The following is a 22,463-nucleotide window of genomic DNA, read 5'->3' as shown; positions in this document are numbered from 1 at the left end:
TGTTGACTGCCTGCACATTAAAAAGACCACAGTAGACCCCATCAAATGGAAACTTTTTGTTGGTTTATTGGGGGCACGGAAATGTAAAGAAGCTACAAAATGATTTATTGAAAACTAAGACTTTTTGCTGCATTTAGAAATATCAAGTTTCTGGTCTTCAGCTGGGAGTTCCTTTACCATCTATCCATTCCTATCTTTGAATGGGCTTCATGTTCTTATAAAGTCCTTGAAGTTTAGTGCGGAAATGTACTTCAATCGATCTTGTCATTGTGTTTTAACTATTTTTTAGTAGCTAAGAAGAATATTCACGTGGCCTGATCATAGATGGTTTTCCTATCCCTTTTAAGTTATGAATGCTAAGGTAGTCAGAATCTCATTTTTCTCTTAGAAACTACACTCAGTTTCTTCTGGTGTTATTTACATTACACAAAGGACACTTAAAAAATACTGAGAGCTATTTAAATGTCAGAGGGCTTAAAAGGTTCAGGGGACCAAGACCTTTTGCCTTTAGTTTACCAAATCAAAAGCCATCTAGCTGTGTAGTGACTAAAAGATGTTCCCACATGAAGGTTGCTCATGTGAAAGCTTTGAGCTAGTTTTCTTTCTTTTTTCTCCCCCGTTAAGAATCCTTTCAGCATGCAGTTGAAAGTTTCATAGTGTTTTTAAAAAACACTATCAAACTTACAGAAAAGTTGCAATACAGCACAAAAAATTTGTTTTCTATAAGTTTTGAGAGTAAGTTGCTGACACGATGCTCTATCCCCCTCCTATGCCTTAGAGTATGCGCCCTGCCTTCACAATAAAATCATCAAAACCAGGAAATCAACACGGATACATTACTGCCGCTTAATCCTTAGACCCCATTCAGGTTTCTCCAGTTGCTTCAGTGATGTTCTTTAACACAAGGGATTTCGGTTCAGAATCACACATTGCTTTTAATTGTCATGTCTCTTTCCTCTCCTTCAGTCTGGAACAGTTTCTCAGTCTTTCATGACCTTGAAACTTTGGAGGATGATAAGCCAGCTGCTTTGTAGAGTATCCCTGCAAATTCAAGTTTGGTTGTTTCTTCATGGTTTGATTCGTGTTTCGCTTATTTGGCAGGAATATCAGAGAAGTGATGCTGTGTTCTACTCACTATCAGAAGGCACATAATTTTTGTTTGTCCCATTACTGAGGATGATCATATGTAACTTCATCAGTTACAGTGATATCAAACAGGCTTTTCCATTATATATGTGATCTTTTCTTTCAACCTTGTAATTTATAAGTATTTTTGGAGAGAAGCACTCTGAAACTACATGAATATCCCATTTGTCATCAGACTTTCAATTTATTTATTTAATATCAGAATGGACTCATGAATTTCTGTTTTTTAAATGGGTCATAATCTAATATTATTATTATTTTTATGCTCCCTTGTCCCAGATTTGGCTAATGGAAATCCCTTCAAGATGACTACTATATCCTTTGAAGATATCCTCTTCATTCTGTGAGCACTTCCTTGCTTTCTGACAAAGCAAAATGTTCCCGACACATACTTTTCAATTCTCATGCCATAGCTACCTCTGTAGCTGGGACTACAGGGAGGCGCCACCATGCCTGGCTAATTTTTGTATTTCTAGTAGAGATGGGGTTTCGCCATATTGGCCAGGCTTGTCTCAGACACTTGAGGCTGAGGTGGGCCTCAAATGATCCACCCACCTCAGCCTCCTAAAGTGCTGGGATTATAGGAGTGAGCCACCATGCCCAACTTGGAGTAGACCATTTCTTCAAGGAGCCTGGTTCTTTTAAATGGAGAATAATATTTAGAAGTTAATATTTAGAAGCTACTGTATTGTAGTTTCACTGTTCTTAAGTGCTCTCAATGGACAGGGAAAGGGACTATATTTATGTATACTCCTATACACACATTTACATGTATATTTTATATCTTTTTTTTTTTTTTTTTTTTTTTTTTTTTTTTTTTTTTTTTTTTTTTTTTTTTTTTTTTGCTTTGTTGTCATCTGGGCTTGAGTACGGTGACACCATCATAGCTCATTGCAGCCTCAAAGTCCTGGGTTCAAGTGATTCTCTTGCTTCAGCCTACTGAGTAGCTAGGACTACAGGTGCACTTCACCACACCCTTCTAATTTTAATTTTTTTTGGTAGAGACAGGGTCTCACTATGTTGCCCAGGCTGGTCTTTAACTCTTGGCATCAAGCAATCCTCCTGCCTTGGCCTCCCAAAGTGCTGGGATTACAGACATCAGCCACCTTGCCTGGCCTATCTTTTTAGGTATAGTAGAAGCCATGAGTTCATGCCAGTACATCCACTTGCAATAGAGTACCACAGGTTTCCATATTTGTAACTCCCTTCTCTGACAGAGAAACCTGGTTCTCATTGTCCTTATTGTATTTACTTCTTTGAGCAGTCCTCCATTATGTAATACAACCAGTTGCCCATTGGCACGTGACATCTCCTACTCAGCACAGTTGCTCTCCTTGACTCATTTGGTTTTGATAATCCCACACTGTGGTCTCCACTCTGTGTGGACATTCTTCTCTACTGCTTGAGCTCTGACATCTCTATGCAGGACTGCCCCTAAAATGTAGACGCCCTCTTCACTGCACTCAAGTTTTGGTACTTTGCGCTGGACTAGTCTCGTGCATTGAAGTTCTCCTCATTTCATTTAGGCTCCAGTGGGGGTGCCAGCCCCCACTCTTCTGATGTGGGTGCCTTGCTCACCCTGTTTAGCCTCAGACCTCCCCCATAGATGCATAGATGTCCTCCTCACTGTGTTCAGGCTCTGATTCCCCATGCTGACCTATTCCTTAGCTTGGATGCCCTCTTCATTCCCTCTCAGGCTCTAACAGTCCAAGTCAGGCAGTCCTCCTTCCTACATTTCCTCTTATGCTGGTTGTGCTCTAATTTTTCATGCTGTCTGTCCTTCCAGGTGGAAACCTGCTTTTTTTTTTTTTTTTTTTTTTTTTTTNTTTTTTTGGACAGAGTCTCTCTGTTGCCCAGGCTGGACTGCAGTGGCACCATCTCATCTCACTGCAGCCTTGACCTCCTGGGCTCAAGCGATCCTCCCATCCCAGCCTCCTGAGTAATTGAGACTACAGGCGTGTGTCACTGTGCCTGGCTGATTTTTGCATTTTTTTTGTAGAGATGGGGTCTTGCCATGTTGCCCAGGCTGGTCTTCAACTCCTGGGCTCAAGCAACCTGCCCACCTTGGCCTCCCGAAATGTTGGGACTACAGGCATGAGCCACTGCACCTAGCCTGAAACCCTCCTTACCTCATTCACACTGCCTCCCATGCATGGACACAGTCTTCATGCTGGCTGGGCTCCTCCCCTGAGCTGCCCCTATTCGTTGCATGGATATTTCTCTCATCCAACTTGGATTTTGACACCGTCAAACTGCCCCTTTGCTTATTTTAAAACTATATCGATTTCTTCTGCCTTTATGCTTTGTTGCTAACCTCTAATGGCTAGCATATTAAAAGTTTTTAATGTAAATACAGTGACTGTATTATTTTTTGTTTGTTTGAGATGCAGTTTTGCTCTGTCACCCAGGCTGGAGTGCATTGGCACATTCTTGGCTCACTATAATCTCTGCCTCCTGGGTTCAAGTGATTCTCCTGCTTCATCCTCCCATGTAGCTGGGACTACAGGCACGTGCCACCATGCCCGGCTAATTTTTTGTATTTTTAGTAGAGACAGGATTTCACTGTGTTCGTCAGGCTGGTCTCAAACTCCTGACCTCGTGATCCACCCACCTTGGACTCCCAAAGTGCTGGGATTACAGGCGTGAGCCACTGCGCCTGGCCAGTGACTGTATTTTTTAAATTAAAAATTGGAGTATGACCTGATTACTCCATAGACCATTTTAAATCTATACTATTCTAAACAGTTTTGAGTAAATGATCACAGTCAAAAGGAGAGTTTTAATTTCTGTAATGGAGTAGTGCCTTCTATTGAACCAACCTTTCCACAGATAACAATGATCGATTCTGGACAAAATATTTAAAAAAGTATCACCTGAAAGCATTGGAAAAACGACCAGAAGCAGAAAAGCAAAAATGTTTTATGTCCTTTTATCCAAGGGCAGGCCCTCATTTCAGCCTCCAAGTGGCTAAAACTTTGATAGAAAAATCCACGGTTTTATCAAACTGCAGCAACCACAGCAGCTTGGAAGTTAAGGGAAACATCCTGGAATGGAGAAAGCCAGAGAGGGCTTATTTGGATATAAATTCTCTGGCTGATCCACTAATGTATAGAGTAACACTCTAAATAGCCCATCTGAGGCTAAAATAACTAAACAGATTTATATTTCTGCAAAAGTGACTAACTCATCCCGGTTTCTTTGGGATGCTGAAAGTTCTAGAAAAACCCTGAATCCAGGCTTATTGGAACATTTGGTCACCCTAGCTGGTGCCCACCACAGGTGAAACAGAGTTTGAGTTTAAACCAAGGCAAGTTAGTTGCATGGTTTAAAAAGTAAGAAGTCTGGCCAGCCATGGTAGCTCACACCTATAACCCTAGCACTTTGGGAGGCCAAGGTGGGAGGATTACCTGACACCAGGAGTTTGAGACCAGCCTGGGCAACATGGCGAGACCCCTTCTCTACAAAAAATACAAAAATTAGCTGGGCATGCTGATGCATACCTATAGTCCCAGGTACTTGAGCGACTAAGGTGGGAGGACCACCTGAGCCCAGGTAGGTCAAGGTTTCAGTGAGCTGTGATCACATCTATAGTCCCGGCTACTCAGGAACCTGAAGTGGAGGATTGCTTGAGCCTGGGATGCAGAGGGCTCAGGTCACACCACTGCACTCCAGCTTGGGCAACAGAACGAGACCCTCTCTCAAAAAACTAAAAATAAAAATTATGCTGTCTGAAGGTCACAATGATGTTACCATATCAAGCTGAAAATGTCACCACTATCTGGAGAGTTGGACATGTTTTATTGGAAATATATATATTTTTTCTCTGAATCTGTTATGAACATGTTGGTTGGCTGGGTTCAGTAATAAATATGTGAGATCTTTCATTTCAAAAAAGAAAAAAGAAAGAAAATTAAAACCAAAAAGGCTAGGCATGATGGCTCATGCCTATAATCACAGCTCTTCTTTGGGAAGCTGAGGCAAGAGGATTGCTTGAGGCCAGGAGTTCAAGACAAGCCTGGGCAACATAGTGAGACTCTGTCACTACAAAAAACTTTAAAAGCCAGATGTGGTGGCACACACCTGTAGTCCTAGGTACTCAGGAGACTCAGGCAGGAGCATTGCTTGAGTCCAGGAGCCTAAGGTTACAGAGAGCTATGATCATGCCACTGCACTCAGGCCTGGAAAACAGTGCAAAATCCTACCTCTTAAAAAAAAAAAAAAGTAAAACAAACAAAGAAAAATTCCTACATGTTTCAGAGGACCAAATAGAATTCAGAATTTATGTAATATATAATTTATGATGTCCAGCATACAATAAAAAATTATGTGGTCATATGAAGATGCAGGAAAATGTGACCCATACTCAAGAGGAAAGGAAATCAATGGTAACGGACCTCAGGATGACATACGTCTCAACTACACATGGCACATTCACCAAGAGCACAAGTCTTAATACCTTTTTTTTTTTTTTTTGAGACAGAGTCTTGCCCCGTTGTCCAGGCTGGAGTACAATGTGCGATCTTGGCTCACTGCAACCTCCATCTCCCAAGTTCAACAATTCTCCTGCCTCAGCCTCCTGAGTAGCTGGGATTACGGGCACCCACCACCATGCCCAGCTAATTTTTTGTATCTTTAGTAGAGATGGGGTTTCACCATATTGGCCAGGCTGGTCTTGAACTCCTGACCTCATGATCCACCTGCCTCAGCCTCCCAAAGTGCTGGGATTACAGTGTGAGCCATCGCACTCAGCCAAGTCTTAATACTTTTAAAAGGACTGCAATCACACAGACTGTGATCTCTGACTGTAGTGCAATGGAATTTGAATTCAATAGCAAGTTGGCTAAAGAATGCTTGAATTCCCCCAAATATCTGGAAATTAAACTTATAAATAACCAGTGGGCCAAAGAAGTCACAAGGGAAATTAGAACTGAATTATAATGAAAATAAAAAAGCATTTTTGAGATGCAGCTAAAGCAATGCTTACAGGAAAACGTATAGCTTTAAATGTTTATAGTTAGAAAAGAAGAAAGGAATAGTCACTCACTAAAATGTCGTCTTAAGAGGGTAGAAACAGAGCCAATTAAGCCCAAAGTGAAAGGAAAAATCACTTTTGAACAAGTTCTAGTTTAACTGTGTTAAAAATAGATGTATGCCTCCTACCCTGTAACTCAGTAATTCACAGCTAGGTATTGACCCAAGAGACATGAAAACATATGACCACAGAAATACTTGTACAAGGATGATCATACTCTGGTCTAATCATGAGAAAAACAAATCGAGTTGAGGGACATTCTTCAAAACACCTGACTCAAAACTGTCAAGATCATCAAAATAAGGCAAGTCTGAGAAACTGTCCCAACCAAGAGAAGCCTAAGGAGGCAAGATGACTAAATGTAATGTGGAATCCTGGAAGGGATCCTGCAACAGAAAAAGGACATTAGATGAAAACTAAGGAAATCTGAATACTTGGTAATAATGTATGAATATGTGTTCATTCATTACAACAAATGTGCCATACTAATATAAGATGTTAATAGTAGGGGAAATTGGGTGTGGGGTATATGGGAACTCTCTGTGCTATCTTTGCAATTTTTCTGTAAATTTAAAACTACTCTAAAATTTAGAAGTTTATTCTTTTAAAAAGGAATATCATAATAGTTTGATTTATATATAGCCCAAACTGGAAACAGTCTAGGTGTCCATCAACAGGAGAAAGGATAAACAAACTGGGACATTCATATGGAATACTAGTTAGCAATAAAAAAGAATGAACTACTGATAAACATCACAGAATGGATGTAACTCAAAACATCATGTTGAATGAAAGAAGCCTCAGGCAAAAGAATTTATACCATATGTCTGTGTGATTCTGTTTTTATGAAGTTCTAAAATAAGCTAAACTAATCTATGGTGGTAAAAATCAAAACAGTAATTGTCTTTAGAGTTTGTGGGTGGGAATTGACTAGGAAGAGATGTGAGGAAACTTTTCTGGGATGATGGTAATGTTCTGTATCTTGATAGGGGTTTGCATTATATGAGGATATGCATTTTTAAAAACTCAGTGAATGGTACACTTAACATCCGTGCATTTCATTGTATGTAAATTTTACCTTTTAAAATCTTGTAATCAGATATTGAATTCTAGTTAATAATAATCATGCTGAAATGTTAGGACTAAGGCATACTGATATCTGCGACTTATTTTGAAATGCATAGAAAAAGCTGGATCGATGAATGAATGGATTGAGTGATGAATGGGTAGAAAGATATGTGATAAGGAAAAATAGCAAAATGTTAATTGTAGAATCCAGAGGGTGAGTAATGGGTGTTCAACTGTGCAGTTTATTTTATTTTTTATTTTACATATTTATGGGGTACATGTGAAAGCTTGTTACATGCATAGAATATACAATAATCAAGTCAGGGAATTTGGTGTGTCTATCACCTGAGTATTTATCATTGTGTTGGAATGATAAAGTGTTGGAAACAATTCAAGTCCTCTCTTCTAGCTATTTTGAAATATATAATACATCGTTGTCACTCTACTCTGCTGTCAAACATTAGAGCTTATGACTTCTATATAACTATATGCCTTACCCATTAACCAACCTCTCTTCATCCCCCATTCCCACCCACATACCCTATCATTCTACTTTCCATCTCCATGAGATCAACATTTTTAGCTCTCACATATGAATGAGAACACATGATATTTGTCTTTCTGTGCCTGACTTATTTCACTTAACATAGTGACTTCCATCCACGTTGCTGCAAATGATATGATTTTATTCTTTTTAACGGCTGAATAGTATTTTATTGTATATATATACCAATTTTAACTCTTTTTTTCTATGTCTTCAACAGTGTTCGTAATAAAATATTGGGGGAAGAATAAATATATGAAATTATTTCTGATGGGACCCACATTTTTGTGTATTGTTCTTGGTGTAAGTAGATCTCTGGCAGAAAGTTCTTAGAGTAACATTGCTGCATCAATTTTTTTGTTTCATTCTCCTTGAGAGGCTTTTAGGGAGAGTATAGAGAAAGAGTAGTCTTGCTCTGAAAGAGGAATTCTGCTGCTAAGGTTTCCGAAATGGTATTCCTTATTAAATTTGGAATGCTCAAACCTGTAGAAATGTACCCTAAGTAGCTAATATTTATAACCTTTTTCTTTTCAGATATACAAACAAATATAGAACTGAAAAGCACTCAGGAGCAGTCTGTGCCCACAGGTAACATCAGGTCTTTCCTCTCTAGAAATATACCTTTACTAAAAATACCAAAGAAAGAAGAATGTTCTTATTCTGGTTGCAGTAAAAATGCTATGGAAATGTGTGTTTTTTAAAATATGGTTGTCTCTTGCTGATGAAAAATAACTCATCCATTTAGATCATGTAAGTTCTTTAGCATCTTAGGGCCAAACATACGTTACCTAATGTTGATTACTGCTTGTTTTTAATTTTTCGGCTCATTGCTCTGAAGACAGTTTTTGTTGAATAATATATAGTAGCTTGTATTTGAACGACTTGCAATTTTTACTCTAGAACAGTGGTCTGCAAACTTTTTTGTAAAGGGTCAGATAGTAAATATTTAGACTTTGCAGGCCATGTATGATCTCCGTCACACCTTATTCTTTGTATTTCTTACAACCCTTAAAAAATGTAAAAACCATTCCTACCTCCTGGGCCCACACAGAAGCAAGCTATGGTCAGACTTGTCCCTCATACCATAGTTTACTGATCCCTGCTTTAGAATAAACTATAAACATCTAAAATAATTTATTTCCTAAAAATAACTTCTGTGTCCTCCATTGATTAACTCACTTTGTGAATCAAAGCTTACATTATATTACAAAATTTATCACTGAAGTGCCTTTTTGTGTTACTGTAAGTTGTAATCAAATCTTTTTTTTTTTTTTTTTTTTGAGGCAGAGACTCACTCTGTCGTTCGGGCTGGAGCACAGTCGTATGATCTTGGCTCACTGCAACCTCCGCCTCCTGGGTTCAGGCGATTCTCCTGCCTCACTCTCCAGAGTAGCTGGGATTACAGATGTGCACCACCACGCCCGGCTAATTTTGTATTTTTAGTAGACACAGGGTGCTCCATGTTGGTCAGGCTGATCTCGAAATCCCGACCTCAGGTGATCCACCCACCTCAGCCTCCCAAAGTGCTGGGACTACAGACGTGAACCACCGGGCCCAGCCAATCATATCTTTTAATTGAACCGAAACTTGCATTAATTGTTCAGGTGTGCACTGTATTTTAGTCATTTCAGGTTTGAGAGAAGTGAACCATTGTTTAGTACAGTATCTTAAAGTTCACAGAGTATATATTATAATATGCAGAAATTAGAAACTTTAGATATTCATAAATCAAACACTGAGTTTGTGGTGACCACATTAGTGATGGGTTTTGTGAAATGTGTTTCTGTTTCGCTCCTGTGTGTATTTGGTTGTGGCTCAGCTGAAAGGAGTGCCACTGCAGAGCTTCTAGTTACCTCTCTACTTCAGCCCAGCCTCAGTGCTACAGAATTCAGTGTCTTTGACTATTTTTGTATTAATGGGAACTCAGCAAATATTTTATTGAAGATTGGGAAGGAGTTAGATAGAAAGAGGGTAACTTTTCAGTTCATTTCTTCTGATATCATCTTTTTGTTAAGCTACTATGCTTGTATGTGAAAATAATTTGAGCTCCCTTGTTCCTTTTTTCTTACTTCTAGTGTTATCCATATTTATTATACATTTCTCTTAAATTTATTTTTTAACAAGTTTGCTGTTTATTTAAGCATGTTTTTATTATGTCTGCTCTCTTTCACCTATGGACTTTCATAACACTTTGTATTTCCTTTATTTAATCCCTTGTCTGAGCCTACCATGTGTTAGAGTGTGAGGTTCTCTTATCTATGTCTCAGAGTATGAGCTCCTTGAAGACAGGCCTAATGACTTATTCATATCTGTAGCCTTGTCAACATTTAGTAAATGTTCAAACAAATACGCTGGGCGCGGTGGCTCAAGCCTGTAATCCCAGCACTTTGGGAGGCCGAGGCGGGTGGATCACGAGGTCAAGAGATCAAGACCATCCTGGTCAACATGGTGAAACCCCGTCTCTACTAAAAATACAAAAAATTAGCTGGGCATGGTGGCGCGTGCCTGTAGTCCCAGCTAGTCAGGAGGCTGAGGCAGGAGAATTGCCTGAACCCAGGAGGCGGAGGTTGCGGTGAGCCGAGATCGCGCCATTGCACTCCAGCCTGGGTAACAAGAGCGAAACTCCGTCTCAAAAAAAAAAAAAAATGTTCAAACAAATAAAGGAACTTGGGGTCCGATATGTTTTCCACAGAATCACATTTATAATAATGTGAAAAGAAGGGGAAAACAGAATTTGGCATACAGAAATCTTATAGATCTTTCTCTTAGGAAAGCGTCTTTCCCAAATTAGGTTATGCCAGTGTGTGCAGGCTTAGTATTTCTTATCACTACGTATTAGTACTTCTTTGTCATAAACAGCAATAGTGTTCATGAGATATACCAACAGAGAGAGAATTTTTCTCCAGGAGGAACATGAGTGCCCTTTAACTCAGATGAAATAAATATTCAAGAAAGTTGTGTATATTCAAAGGGTACATGAGCCCTGGGAATATTTCCTTTCTCTTTTCTTTTTTTTAACAGATGAAGTCTCACTCCGTCACCCAGGCTGGAGTGCAGTGGTGTGATCTTGGCTCACTGCAACCTCTGCCTTCCAAGTTTAAGTCATTTTTTGCCTCAGCCTCCGGAGTAGCTAGGATTACAGGCATGCACCACCACACTCAACTGATTTTTGTATTTTTAGTAGAGATGGGGTTTTACCCTGTTGGCCAGGCTGGTCTCGAATTCCTGACCTCAGGCGATCCACCCACCTCGGCCTCCCTAAGTGTTGGGATTACAGGCACGAGCCACTGTGAACCCTGGGCATATTTCTAAACCTCAAGAGTTTTCATGTATATACCCTTTTGCGTATAAGTGAAGTCACTATCTGTGACTAAAGGATTGCGTGAGGCTGAAAGTTAAATGGGGGTCTACTTAATACATATTTATAAAAATCCTTTGAGGTTGAACTGCATACTTAAAATTCCCTTTATCTTTTAGAAAGTCCAGCAGTTTTGAATGACTACAGTTTAACACAATCTCATGAAATGGAAAATGTGGACAGTACAGAAGGCCCAGTCAATGAAGACGAAGACATAGGAGGTGAGCCATAATGTGCAAACTAAACGCTGATGGCTGTAGATATGGCAAGGCTTAGTGTGGAGAAGAAATCAGCTCCAAGGAAAACTTGCATTTGTGGGTTTAGTTAGGAGTGATTCTGTTTTGTTAATTTCACAAATATTTGCATTTCATAGTTGTAGATTGTCAGCAAATTTCGGTGCTTATCCAGTGTTCCAATTATATTAACTTCACTTAAAACAATGTTTATTTTACGATTTTTCATTATAAAAGTAATACATGTTTATTGTAGAAAGTTTGTCTGGGTTGTTTTCTGATATCAACAAACCAGTTTTTCAGTTCTCCAGACAATGACTTGGTGTCCAACAGTTCAATTCCTTTTTTTTTTTTTTTTTTTGAAACAAGAGTCTCACTCTATTGCCCAGGCCAGAATGCAGTGGTGCAATCTTGGCTCACTGCAACCTCTGCCTCCCACATTGTAGTGATTCTCCTGCCTCAGCCTCCCAAATAGCTGGGGTTACATGTACCCACCACCACACCTGGCTAATTTTTGTATTTTTTAAATAGTGATGGGGTTTTACCATGTTGGCCAGGCTGGTCTCGAACTCCTGACCTCAAGTGATCTGCCAAACTCAGCCTTCCAAAGAACTGGGATTACAGGTGTGAACCATCATGCCTGGCCCAATTCAATTCAAATCTGATTCTAATTCCTGATGTTTGTGTAGATCCCACAGGTTACAGGCTCAGTTCCACATTACTGCACAGTACTGCCCCTGCTTCAGACACCAGTCTCAAGTACCAGGTCCCCAAGTTACCTGCACTTCTATCTGATTAGCTACAAAATTAGGGACTCCCCTCCACATGTTAATAATTTGCTAGGATGACTGACAGTACTTGTTACATAACTCATTTATTCATTCCTTTACTGTCAGCTACTCTTCCTCTTCCTCACTGTTTATGCCCAAACTTTCCCCCTTTGGGAGGAACATTAGGCCACTGAACCGGTTTAGATTGTAGGCAGCAATACTAGTCTAGCAATTACCTCTCCCTCAGTCAACTCCCATACATACAGGGTAAGGGTACACAGGTACAGAATTGGTGGGCTATTTCTACCACTAGGCAATATAACTGCATTCACTATTAACCCCAATTTGGCCAGATGGGGTAAAGACACAGCCTGGCTCATCAGGCCCTTAGGAATTCTGACATAAATGTTTAAAGCTATGGTTGCAGTTTCTTGCTTTAGGAATCATCTCTGTTTCTGGCACTTGCAGTTGCAGTGCCGGTCTTGTGACCACTGCATCTGGCAGGAAAGAGAAAGCTGTGGTGATGATGTAGGGAAGGAAAAGGAAAGAATAGCCATCACACCAACATCCCCCTCTTTGGCAAGAATTGAATAGTCTTATCAGCATCCTCTCCTACCTTCTCTTCCCTAATCCACCAGAAAAACAGAGGAATCTACCTAGTGGGGACATTCCCTTAGCTCATTTGAGTGTGACCTCACACTTGTGCAAATGCATAAACCAACCCTACATGTCTGTACCTCACCCTGTTTTAGACAACCAGTGTTTCAATTGACTGCTCCACTTCTCTATCAAACTATTACTCTGAGGAGGATAACTCTTTACCCATTGTTTGACATTATGGGCTGTAAGTAGAGTACTCCTTAGTATGAAGAAATGTGGCTCAGCCATTCAAATTGGTGCAATATCTTCTGTTCTGATTCTTTCGTGGTACTGACCATTTGTGTCTACCACTAGATAAGCTAAGTCCTGTCCAGAGTCAGTGTTTATCCCTGTCAAAACCAATTTGTAGGATGGGTGCAGTGGCTCACACCTGTAATCCCAGCACTTTGAGAGGCCTAAGCAGGAGGATCACTTGAGCCCAGGAATTCAGGACCAGCCTGGGTAACATGGTGAAACCCTAACTCTGTGAAAATAATAATAATAATAATAATAATAATAATAATACAAATAAATTAGCCAGGTGTGGTGGTTTGTGCCTGTAGTCCCAGCTACTTGGGAGGCTAAAGCTGGAGGATCACTTGAGCCTGGGAGGTTGAGGCTGCAGTGAGCTGTGATCCCACCATTGCACTCCAGCCTGGGCAACAGAGTGAGATCCTGTTTCAAAAGAACAAAAACAGGCTGGGTGTAGTGACACATGCCTGTAATCCCAGCACTTGGGAGGCCGAGGCAGGTGGATCATTTGAGGTTGGGAGTTTAAGACCAGCCTGGCCAACTGGTGAAACCCCATCTCTACAAAAAATTCAAAAATTAGCCAGGTGTGGTGGTGCTCGCCTGTAATTCCAGCTACTAGGGAGGCTGAGGCAGGAGAATCACTTGAAGCCGGGAAGTGGAAGTTGCAGTGAGCTGAGATTGCACCAGTGTGCTCCAGCCTGGGTGACAGAGTGAGACTCCATCTCAAAAAAAGAACAAAAACAAAAATGATTTGTTGTCCTTGGGACTACCAGCATTGGCTCTTCCATGCAATCTACTGGCCAGCCATGTGTGGGATCTTCCCCCTGGGGGTCTTCCCCATAGTCATCTACAATAACTGTCTCTTTTATTGGCAGACAGAATAGTTTGTTGCTATTTTGTGCCTCAGGGGGTGCAAGAGAATTCAGCTCATCTTCTGCAGTGGCTGTAGCACCCCCATCCTGTCTACTCATTTTATGGACCCACATGCTCACCTCAAACAAGCACACTGTGATACCTACTAATTGGTTCTGATCATCTTCCAATCTGGAAGGAGGGTCTTTTGCTGGGCATTGACATGTTTTACTTTAATGCATCCCTCATTCCCATGGTGATTTCCATAGGGCTGTGTCCCATATGAGAGTCCCTTTAATATGCCAGGTTTCCATTGCACTCTTGCCTTACCACATGGCCAGGCTGCTGGCCATTGCCCATGAATCAGAAACTGAAAGATATGGGCATTTATCACTGTTCAATTCTTCCATCACTTCTAGGAAAATAGCAGATTATTCAGCTCACCTAGCTGATTTGTTTTTACCTTCCTTAATTACAGTGGTGGTGTTCCAAACAGCATGTTGTCCATTTACCTTAAAACTAACATCCACAGCCCCAGGCATGGTGGCTTATGCCTGTAATCCTAAAACTTTGGGAGGCTGCACAGAGCAGGGGGACCGTGGACCCAGCCCAGGAAACCGTTTTTTCTTCCTAGACTTCTGGGCCTGTGATGGGAGGGGCTGCTTTGAAGTCCTCTGATATACTCTGGAGACATTTTCCCCAGTGTCTTGGTAATTAACATTAGGCTCCTCATTACTTATGCAAATTTATGCAGCTGGTTTGAATTTCTCCTCAGAAAACGAGTTTTTCTTTTCTATCACATTGTCAGACTGCAAATTTCCCAAATTTGTTGCTCTGCTTCCTTTTGAATACTTTGCTGCTTAGAAACTTCTTCCACCAGATGAGCGTAAATTAGTTCAACCATTATGGAAGACAGTGTGGCGATTCCTCAAGGATCTAGAAATAGAAATTCCATTTGACCCAGCAATCCCATTACTGAGTATATACCCAAAGGATTATAAATCGTTCTATCATAAAGACACATGGACACGTATGTTCATTGCAGTGCTGTTTACGATAGCAAAGACCTGGAACCAACCCAAATGCCCATCGATGATAAACTGGACAAAAAAATGTGGCACATATACACCATGGAATACTATGCAGCCATAAAAAATGATGAGTTTGTGTCCTTTGTAGAGACATGGATGAACCTAGAAACCATCATTCTCAGCAAACTGACACAAGAACAGAAAACCAACACCACAAGTTTTCACTCATAGGCAGATGATGATCAATGAGAACACTTGGGCACAGAGAAGGGAACAACACTCACAGGGCTAGATCAGGGGGTGGAGGAGAGGGGAGGGGAGGGAAGGGACAGCAGTGGAGGGTGGGGAGGATGGGGAGGGATAACACCAGGAGAAATGCCTGATGTAGGCAATGGGGGAGGGGGGAAATGGAGACAGCAAACCACCATGGCATGCATGTACCTATGTAACAATCCTGCAGGATGCAGGACGTGCACATGTACCCCAGAGCCCAAATACAATTAAAAAAAAAGAAAAGAAATTTCTTTCACCAGATACCCTAAATCATCTCTCTCAAGTTCAAAGCTCCACAGATCTCTAGGGTAGGGACAAAATATTGCCAGTCTCTTTGCTAAAGCATACCAAGAGTTACCTTTGCTCCAGTTCCCAAGAAGTTCCTCAACCCATCTGAGACCACCTAAGCCTGGACTTCATTGTCCATATCACTGTCAGCATTTTAGTCAAAAGGATTCAACAAGTCTCTAGGAAGTTCCAAGGCTTCCCAATATCTTCCTGTCTTCTGAGCCCTCTAAGTCTCTAGGAAGCTCCAAACTTTCCCACATTTTTCTATCGTCCACTGAGCCCTCCAAACTGTTCCTACCCCTGTCTGTTACCCAGTTCCAAAGTTGCAGCCACATTTTTGGATATCTTTATAGCAACACCCCATTCTCTGTGGTACCAATTTACAGTATTAGTCCACTTTCACACTGCTGTGAATACCCAAGACTGGGTAATTTATAAAGAAAAGAGGTTTAATTGACTCACAGTTATGCATGGCTGGGAAGGCCTCAGGAAACTTACAATCATAGCAGAAGGCATCTCTTCACAGGGCAGCAGAAGAGAGTGAGTGCCAGCAGGGTAAATATCGGATCTTGTGAGAACCCACTCACTATCACGAGAACATGGGGAAACTGCCCCCATGATTCAGTTACCTCCCACCAGGTCCCACCCATGACATGGGATTATGGGGCTTACAATCAAGATAAGATTTGGATGGGGACACAGCAAACCATATCACCTGGGTAATGGGCATATTCAGTGCATGAATCCTGATTATCACAAAGTCAGGTCCACATGGTTTGCATATGAAGCGTATCTGCTGCTTCATCTGGGTTGTTCCATTGAAAGGGGAAGTCAGATAGTTCCCCTTCTGCGGGTAAATGGACCTTATAATGGCTGATATCTGGTCCACCAGGTCAGCTGTTCCCTTGGGAACAACTTGCTATGTGTCTGGATTATGTGTAGCCATCTGTGATTGTTCCATAGTGAGCTATGGATCCTGTAGCAACCTAAACATGCTCTTCCACTCTGAAGCATTTAAAAGCCAAGATACTCCGCTTAAAGTAGTTATTCTCACAATCCATTTTAGTAAAAATTCTTTAAGAAGCTGATGGTACTGACCTATAAAATAAAGTAGCTTTTTCACACTCTACTCCCTGGTTTCAGTAGTTTCTTGGTTTTGCCCTCCCCTACCTGGACCCTCTTTTTGGTGACCAGAGATCTTGGAGGTATTTTCTGTTTTTTTCCCACATATTTTTTCCCATTAGAGGCAGCTTTGAGTCTAGCATCCAAAGTTCAGGCCCACTGGAATCTGAGCTTGGTCCAACAATAAGGTCCAACCCAACACTCTTTTTAACTTTCATTTTAGCTGTTACAGATAACAATAACCATTGGATTGTGTATTTCACTTTTTTCTTATTAGTTTGCATTTCCTTAAGCATTCAGTGAATCAACACCCCAGGAGTTGGGTTCATTTGCAAACTTCATTGGTAACTTTTACCTTTAGTAACTGGCCGCAGCCCAGTGGCTGCTCCATAGGTGACTATATGGCCACTCAGGAATCAAAGTTTCCTCATCCCCTACCCTTTTATCTTTATCCTTCCAAACCACATGTTTCTGAGTTCCAGGTGACCCACACTTCTTCCAACTTGGACAAATTTGAGGGTTCCCACACCCTTTTTCAGGTTTGATAATTTTCTGGAATGACCCACAGAACTCAAAAAATTTATTTACATTACCAGTAAATAAATTTATTTACATTACCATTACCGGTTTATTATAAAAGATACAGCTCAGGAACAGCCAAATGGAAGGGAAGCATAGAGCAAGGTAGGGAGGACATGGAGCTTCCATACTTTCTCTGGGCATGCCACACCCCCAGCTCCTCTCTGTATTCACCAGCCTGGAAGCTTTCGGAATCTCATTGTTAAGGATGTTTATAGGACTCAGTCTCCAGCCCCCTTTCTTCCCTCTTCTTCCTTGAGGTCAGTGGGTGGGGCTGAAAGTCCAACTCTCTAATTACTAGGTCCTTCTAGTGAACAGCTCCATTCTGAGGCTATCTAGGGGCCCGAGCCCTAGCTACCTCATTAGCATAATCTAAGGTGCTATTGAAAGGGGCTCGTTATGAATGCAAAAGACACTCCTGTCCTTGCTACTTAGAGGCTGAGGCAGGAGGATCTAGTGAGGAAAAAAAAAGACACTCCTATCACTCAGGAAATTCCAAGGGCTTAAGAAGTTCTGTGCCTGGTCCTGGGAGCAGGAACAAAGACCAAATATGTTTTTGTATTATACCACAGTTTGGAAAGTTCATTGAAATAGAAAGAAAAAAAAAAAAACCCCACCTCTATTCTACCACCCAAAGATAGTCTCTATTAGCATTACAGAATACTTACTTCCAGGGTCTTTTGTAAGTTTTGAGCATTACATTATTATTACTCACATTTTATGGTAATATTTATGTTGATAAATCTAATCACTTTTGCTTTATGAAAGTTACTCAGATCTCATCTTAAATGTCATTTCATCAGAGAAGCTTTTCCTGGCAAAATTCAGTCACTATTTTAACACAGTCCCCTATTTTAATTCATCGCATGACACTGAACACAGATAACTTTGGAGTTTTGTTTAGTGTCTGCTTTCCTTCCAGCCTTTATTAACCTGGATCTTGGGCTGTTTTTTAACTTGTTAGATATTTACAGCACCTAGAACAGTACCTGGCCCTACTGTGGTAGGTATGCAATAAATATTTGTTGAGTAGGTGACTAAATGAAAGCCCTAGGTTGGTTATATGTGTGGATATATGTGTTTTTTAAAGGAAGAAAAGAAAATAGGCCGGGAGCAGTGGCTTGGCTTACCCCTGTAATCCCAGCACTTTGGGAGGCCAAGGTAGGTGGATTACTTGAGGTCAGGAGTTCGAGACCAGCCTAGGCAATATGGCAAAACCTCATCTTTACAAAAAAAAATTTTTTTTCCTACGCATAAAGAATTGTTTTAATTGGTCAAAAAAAATTTTTTTAATTAGCTGTGTGTGTGCCTGTATTTCTAGCTGCTTGGGAGGCTGAGGTGGGAGGATCACTTGAGCCCAGGAGGCAGAGGTTGCAGTGAGCCAAGATCGCACCACTGTACTACAGCCTGGACAACAGAGTGAGACTCCGTCTCAAGAAAAGAAAATCATTTCTCAGAGTCTTTTTCTTTTGTCTTAAATGTCTTAAGAGATCAAGAAATGGAGTTCTTTGTCTAAAACTTCCGAGATTCAAATCACAGCTTCAATTAACATTCCAGCTGTGCCGAGCTATACATTAATTTGTACCAGTTTTTAACCACAGAGACAGAAAAATGCTGTCTGGCACAGGATGTGGTCATTTCTGCTGAGGAAAGGCATATGATGTTGTATCAGCTTCATGTAACTTGAAGGTGACATCCATGGAGTCTCACTCAAAATGAGGCAAATGATAGCTGTGCCTGTGGCTTGCTTTTTTTTGTGAGTTATGGTTTCTGACTTCTGGTAGGTAATACTATTAAGTTTATAGTTGAAATAGTGATCCCTATGCAACTGTTGGTTTGGGAATTTATAATTTATATTATAAATTTGCTTTGGGCTCAGAGGTAACCTATGAGTTTTGTATTTTCAGGTAATTTTGAAAAAAAAAAAAAAAAAAGATTAAATACCCAAACATAAACTAGGAACCAATAATTTCCATTCAACAATAGGAATTTAATACTGTAAAGACCCAAGTGGTGAAGCACCTTGCTAGGAACCCATACGATAGTATCACCTTACCTCCAACTACATGTCAATGGATTAATAGGATATCTGTGTAGAGAAGTATTTTTCCCAGTTGCTAGGGGTCTGGGAGTATCATGAGTTCTTGATAGGGAATAGAAGATATGATCAATCGCCCTAAATAATTTGGGAAAGAGAAAAGAAACCGTTATTTACTCTAAGCTTTACTCAGAAAGAAATGAATAGGCTAATTTTGTTGTTGTTTTTGTTGCTGCTCTATTGTCCAGGCTGGAGTGCAGTGGCGCGATCTCACTGTAACCTCTGCCTCCTAATTTCAAGTGATTCTTGTGCCTCAGCCTCCTGAGTAGCTGGGACTACAGGCATGTACCACCATGCCTGGCAAATTTTTATATTTTTAGGAGAGACAGGGTTTTACCATCTCTACTAAATGGCCAGACTGGTCTCGAACTCCTGACCTCAAGTGTTCTGCCCACTTCGGCCTCCCAAAGTGCTAGGATTACACCACGCCTGGCCTGAATAGGCAATTTTAATGCTGAAAGGTCATTCCATTATTTTGCGATTAATCTGCAAACAGATATAGTAGTCTCCCTTCTCTGCGGTTTCACCTTGTGCAGTTTCAGTTCCATGGTCAAACATTATCCCAAAATAGGTGCGTATAGCACAGTAAAATATTTTGAGAGAGAGTCAGTAATCACATACCTTTTATTATAGTATAATGTTATAATTGTTCTATTTTATTGTTAGTTGTTATTAATCTCTTACTGTGCCAGATTTGTAAATTAAACTTTATCATAGGTTTAGGAAAAAATATAGTATTCAGTCTTATACCACATAACATTTTGGTCAATGATGGACTGCAGAAACAGCGGTGGTCTCATATGTTAAGACCTATTTTTGCTGTATCTTTTCTATTTTTAGATACACAAATACTTACCATTGTGTTACAGTTGCCTACAGTATTCAGTACAGTGATATACTATATATATAACATGCTATACAGTCTAGGAGCAATAAGCTGTACCATATACCTGGGGGTTGTAGTGGGCCATACTGTCTAGGTTTGTATAAATAGTGTATTCTATGATGTTTGCATAATGAGGAAATCACCTAATGATGCATTTCTTAGAAAGCATCTCATGGTTAAGGAGCATGTGACTATATATAGGGTTTGGTACTATCTTCAGTTTCAGACATCCACTGAGGGTCTTAGAAAGTATCCTCTGTGGATAAGGGGAGACCACTGTACTGTACTATTAACACTGGCACTTAATCTGGGTCATATATGTTTGGAAAAGGTGGTTACCAGGACCCTACTTTTATAAAATATATAATGTGATCAGTATATATAAATGATACACACTAAATTATAAAAATAATAGAATTTAAAAACAGCATTGACAATAAAAGATATACGTATTGCATAATAAGGTACCACTGCCATATGCAGCACAGGAAAACATTAAGACTAGAGTTGGGCCCAGTGCTGTGGCACAAGCCTGTAGTCCCAGCTACTCAGGAGGCTGAGGCAGGAGGATCACCTGAGCCCAGGAGTTTGAGGCTGGAGTGCATTATGATCACATCTATGAATAGCCAGTGCACTCCAGCCTGGGCAATATAGCAAGACTCCATCTATAAAAAGAGAAAAGACTAGAATGAGAATCTTACTTTTAAAGGTAATTAGGGAAATTTAGTTATAGTGTAATAATTATTTAAAAATATGCTTTAGAGAATTCTATTCTTTTTAAGTTTAATGGAACCATTTATTTTTTAATGTCATTTTAAAGGTTTTAGGAACCAAGACCTGTCAGGGGTGTTTAAAATTCAGAATCATTGCAATCATGTTTAATTTATATGTTAAAAAAATGAAATATCATGTGCATCTTTATAGCTCTTAAAAAAATTGTTTTATAGAAAATTTCACACCCTGATAGAAACACTCACTTTATTTTTTCTTTTGTGAAAGGACAGACTAATTTTTAGGGGAAAAAGTCTTTACCCAACTAGGGTTATTTTGATAACAAAACAAAAATACTTGGAACAAACTTTTTATTATATTTTTAGAAAGAGGCACAATGCTTAGGAAAAAACTTCTTAAAAGTATTAACATTGGCCAGGCATGGTGGCTCATGCCTATAATCCCAGCATGTTGGGAAGCTGAGGCAGGCAGATCACCTGAAGTCAGGCGTTCAAGGCCAGCCCTGCCAACATGGTGAAACCCCTTCTCTTCTAAATATACAAAAATTAGCTGTGCATGGTGGTGCATGCCTGTAATCCCAGCTACCCAGGAGATTGAGGCAGGAGAATCGTTTGAGCCCAGGAGGCGGGGGTTGCAGCAATAAGCCAAGATTACACCACTGCACTGAAGCCTGGGTGACACACCAAGCCTCCATCTCAAGAAAATGATACAACAAACAAAAGTGTTAACATTGAACATAAATACACTTGCTCACGATCCCACAGACATTGTGGTAATTTTTTATAATATATTCCCAGGAGCTTAATGTGGGTATTGGCAAACTTTTTCTGTAAAGGACCAAATAGTAAATATCTTAGGCTTTGTGGGCTGTACAACCTGTTGCATCTTCTCAACTCTGCCATTGCAAGGTAAGACAACTGCAGAAGATCCATAAATGAATGTGAGTGGCTTTGTACCAATAACACTTTATTTACAAAAATAGGCAGTGGGTTGTATTTGACCTGCAGGCCATAATTTTACTCCTAACCTAGTGTATACATTTATTGTATAATGAGTTAAGAGAAGTTTTGGCTCTTGAAAGGAACAATGTTTGTGTAAACATTTCAAAAGGGCATCAGTGAGGATTCTAACACTATTATTTTAAAAATTAGAAAAATATATATCACTAACAGCTGTTTATCACATGAACATATAGTTGATAATCACTCTATTTACATAAATTAGACATGAATAAAGCCATATGTAGACTAAATGTTGTGTTAACATTTAGTTGGTTTTCTCCTTTATTCATGAAAATTTAAATCTAACAAGCTAATGTACTGGGAATATTTACATCAACTCAAGTTTGTTTCTTCAGGAGGCCTTTTTATACTATCCCACCTCCCACCGTGTGGTCTCAGAGCTGAATTTTTAAGGGCATGTTCAATTAGTACTTGTTTAAACACCGAATTATATTCTATTCAAAATTGTTTGTGCGTGACAAGCTTTCACACCATTATATCATAAACTTTTTGAAAAAAGGAGCCCTAACCTATATTTACATCTTTCTAAGAATACTTA

At 40.1% G+C, this 22,463-nt stretch overlaps 1 protein-coding gene across 2 annotated transcripts in view; it reads left to right on the top strand.

Moving 5' to 3' along the window:
• The window catches only part of IKZF3 (IKAROS family zinc finger 3), a 90,679-nt gene that overhangs the window by 18,856 nt on the left and 49,360 nt on the right, over positions 1-22,463 (top strand). For both annotated transcript variants that reach the window (XM_017497288.2, XM_017497289.2), the window contains exons 2-3: positions 8,325-8,378; positions 11,268-11,369. In XM_017497288.2, the coding sequence (XP_017352777.1) occupies positions 8,325-8,378; positions 11,268-11,369 (156 nt within the window). The remainder of the gene's footprint in view (positions 1-8,324; positions 8,379-11,267; positions 11,370-22,463) is intronic.

Source organism: Cebus imitator, unplaced genomic scaffold, assembly GCF_001604975.1.
Source record: "Cebus imitator isolate Cc_AM_T3 unplaced genomic scaffold, Cebus_imitator-1.0 Scaffold228, whole genome shotgun sequence".
Classification (NCBI taxonomy): domain Eukaryota; kingdom Metazoa; phylum Chordata; class Mammalia; order Primates; family Cebidae; genus Cebus; species Cebus imitator.
This window is presented reverse-complemented; position numbering and strand designations above follow the sequence as displayed.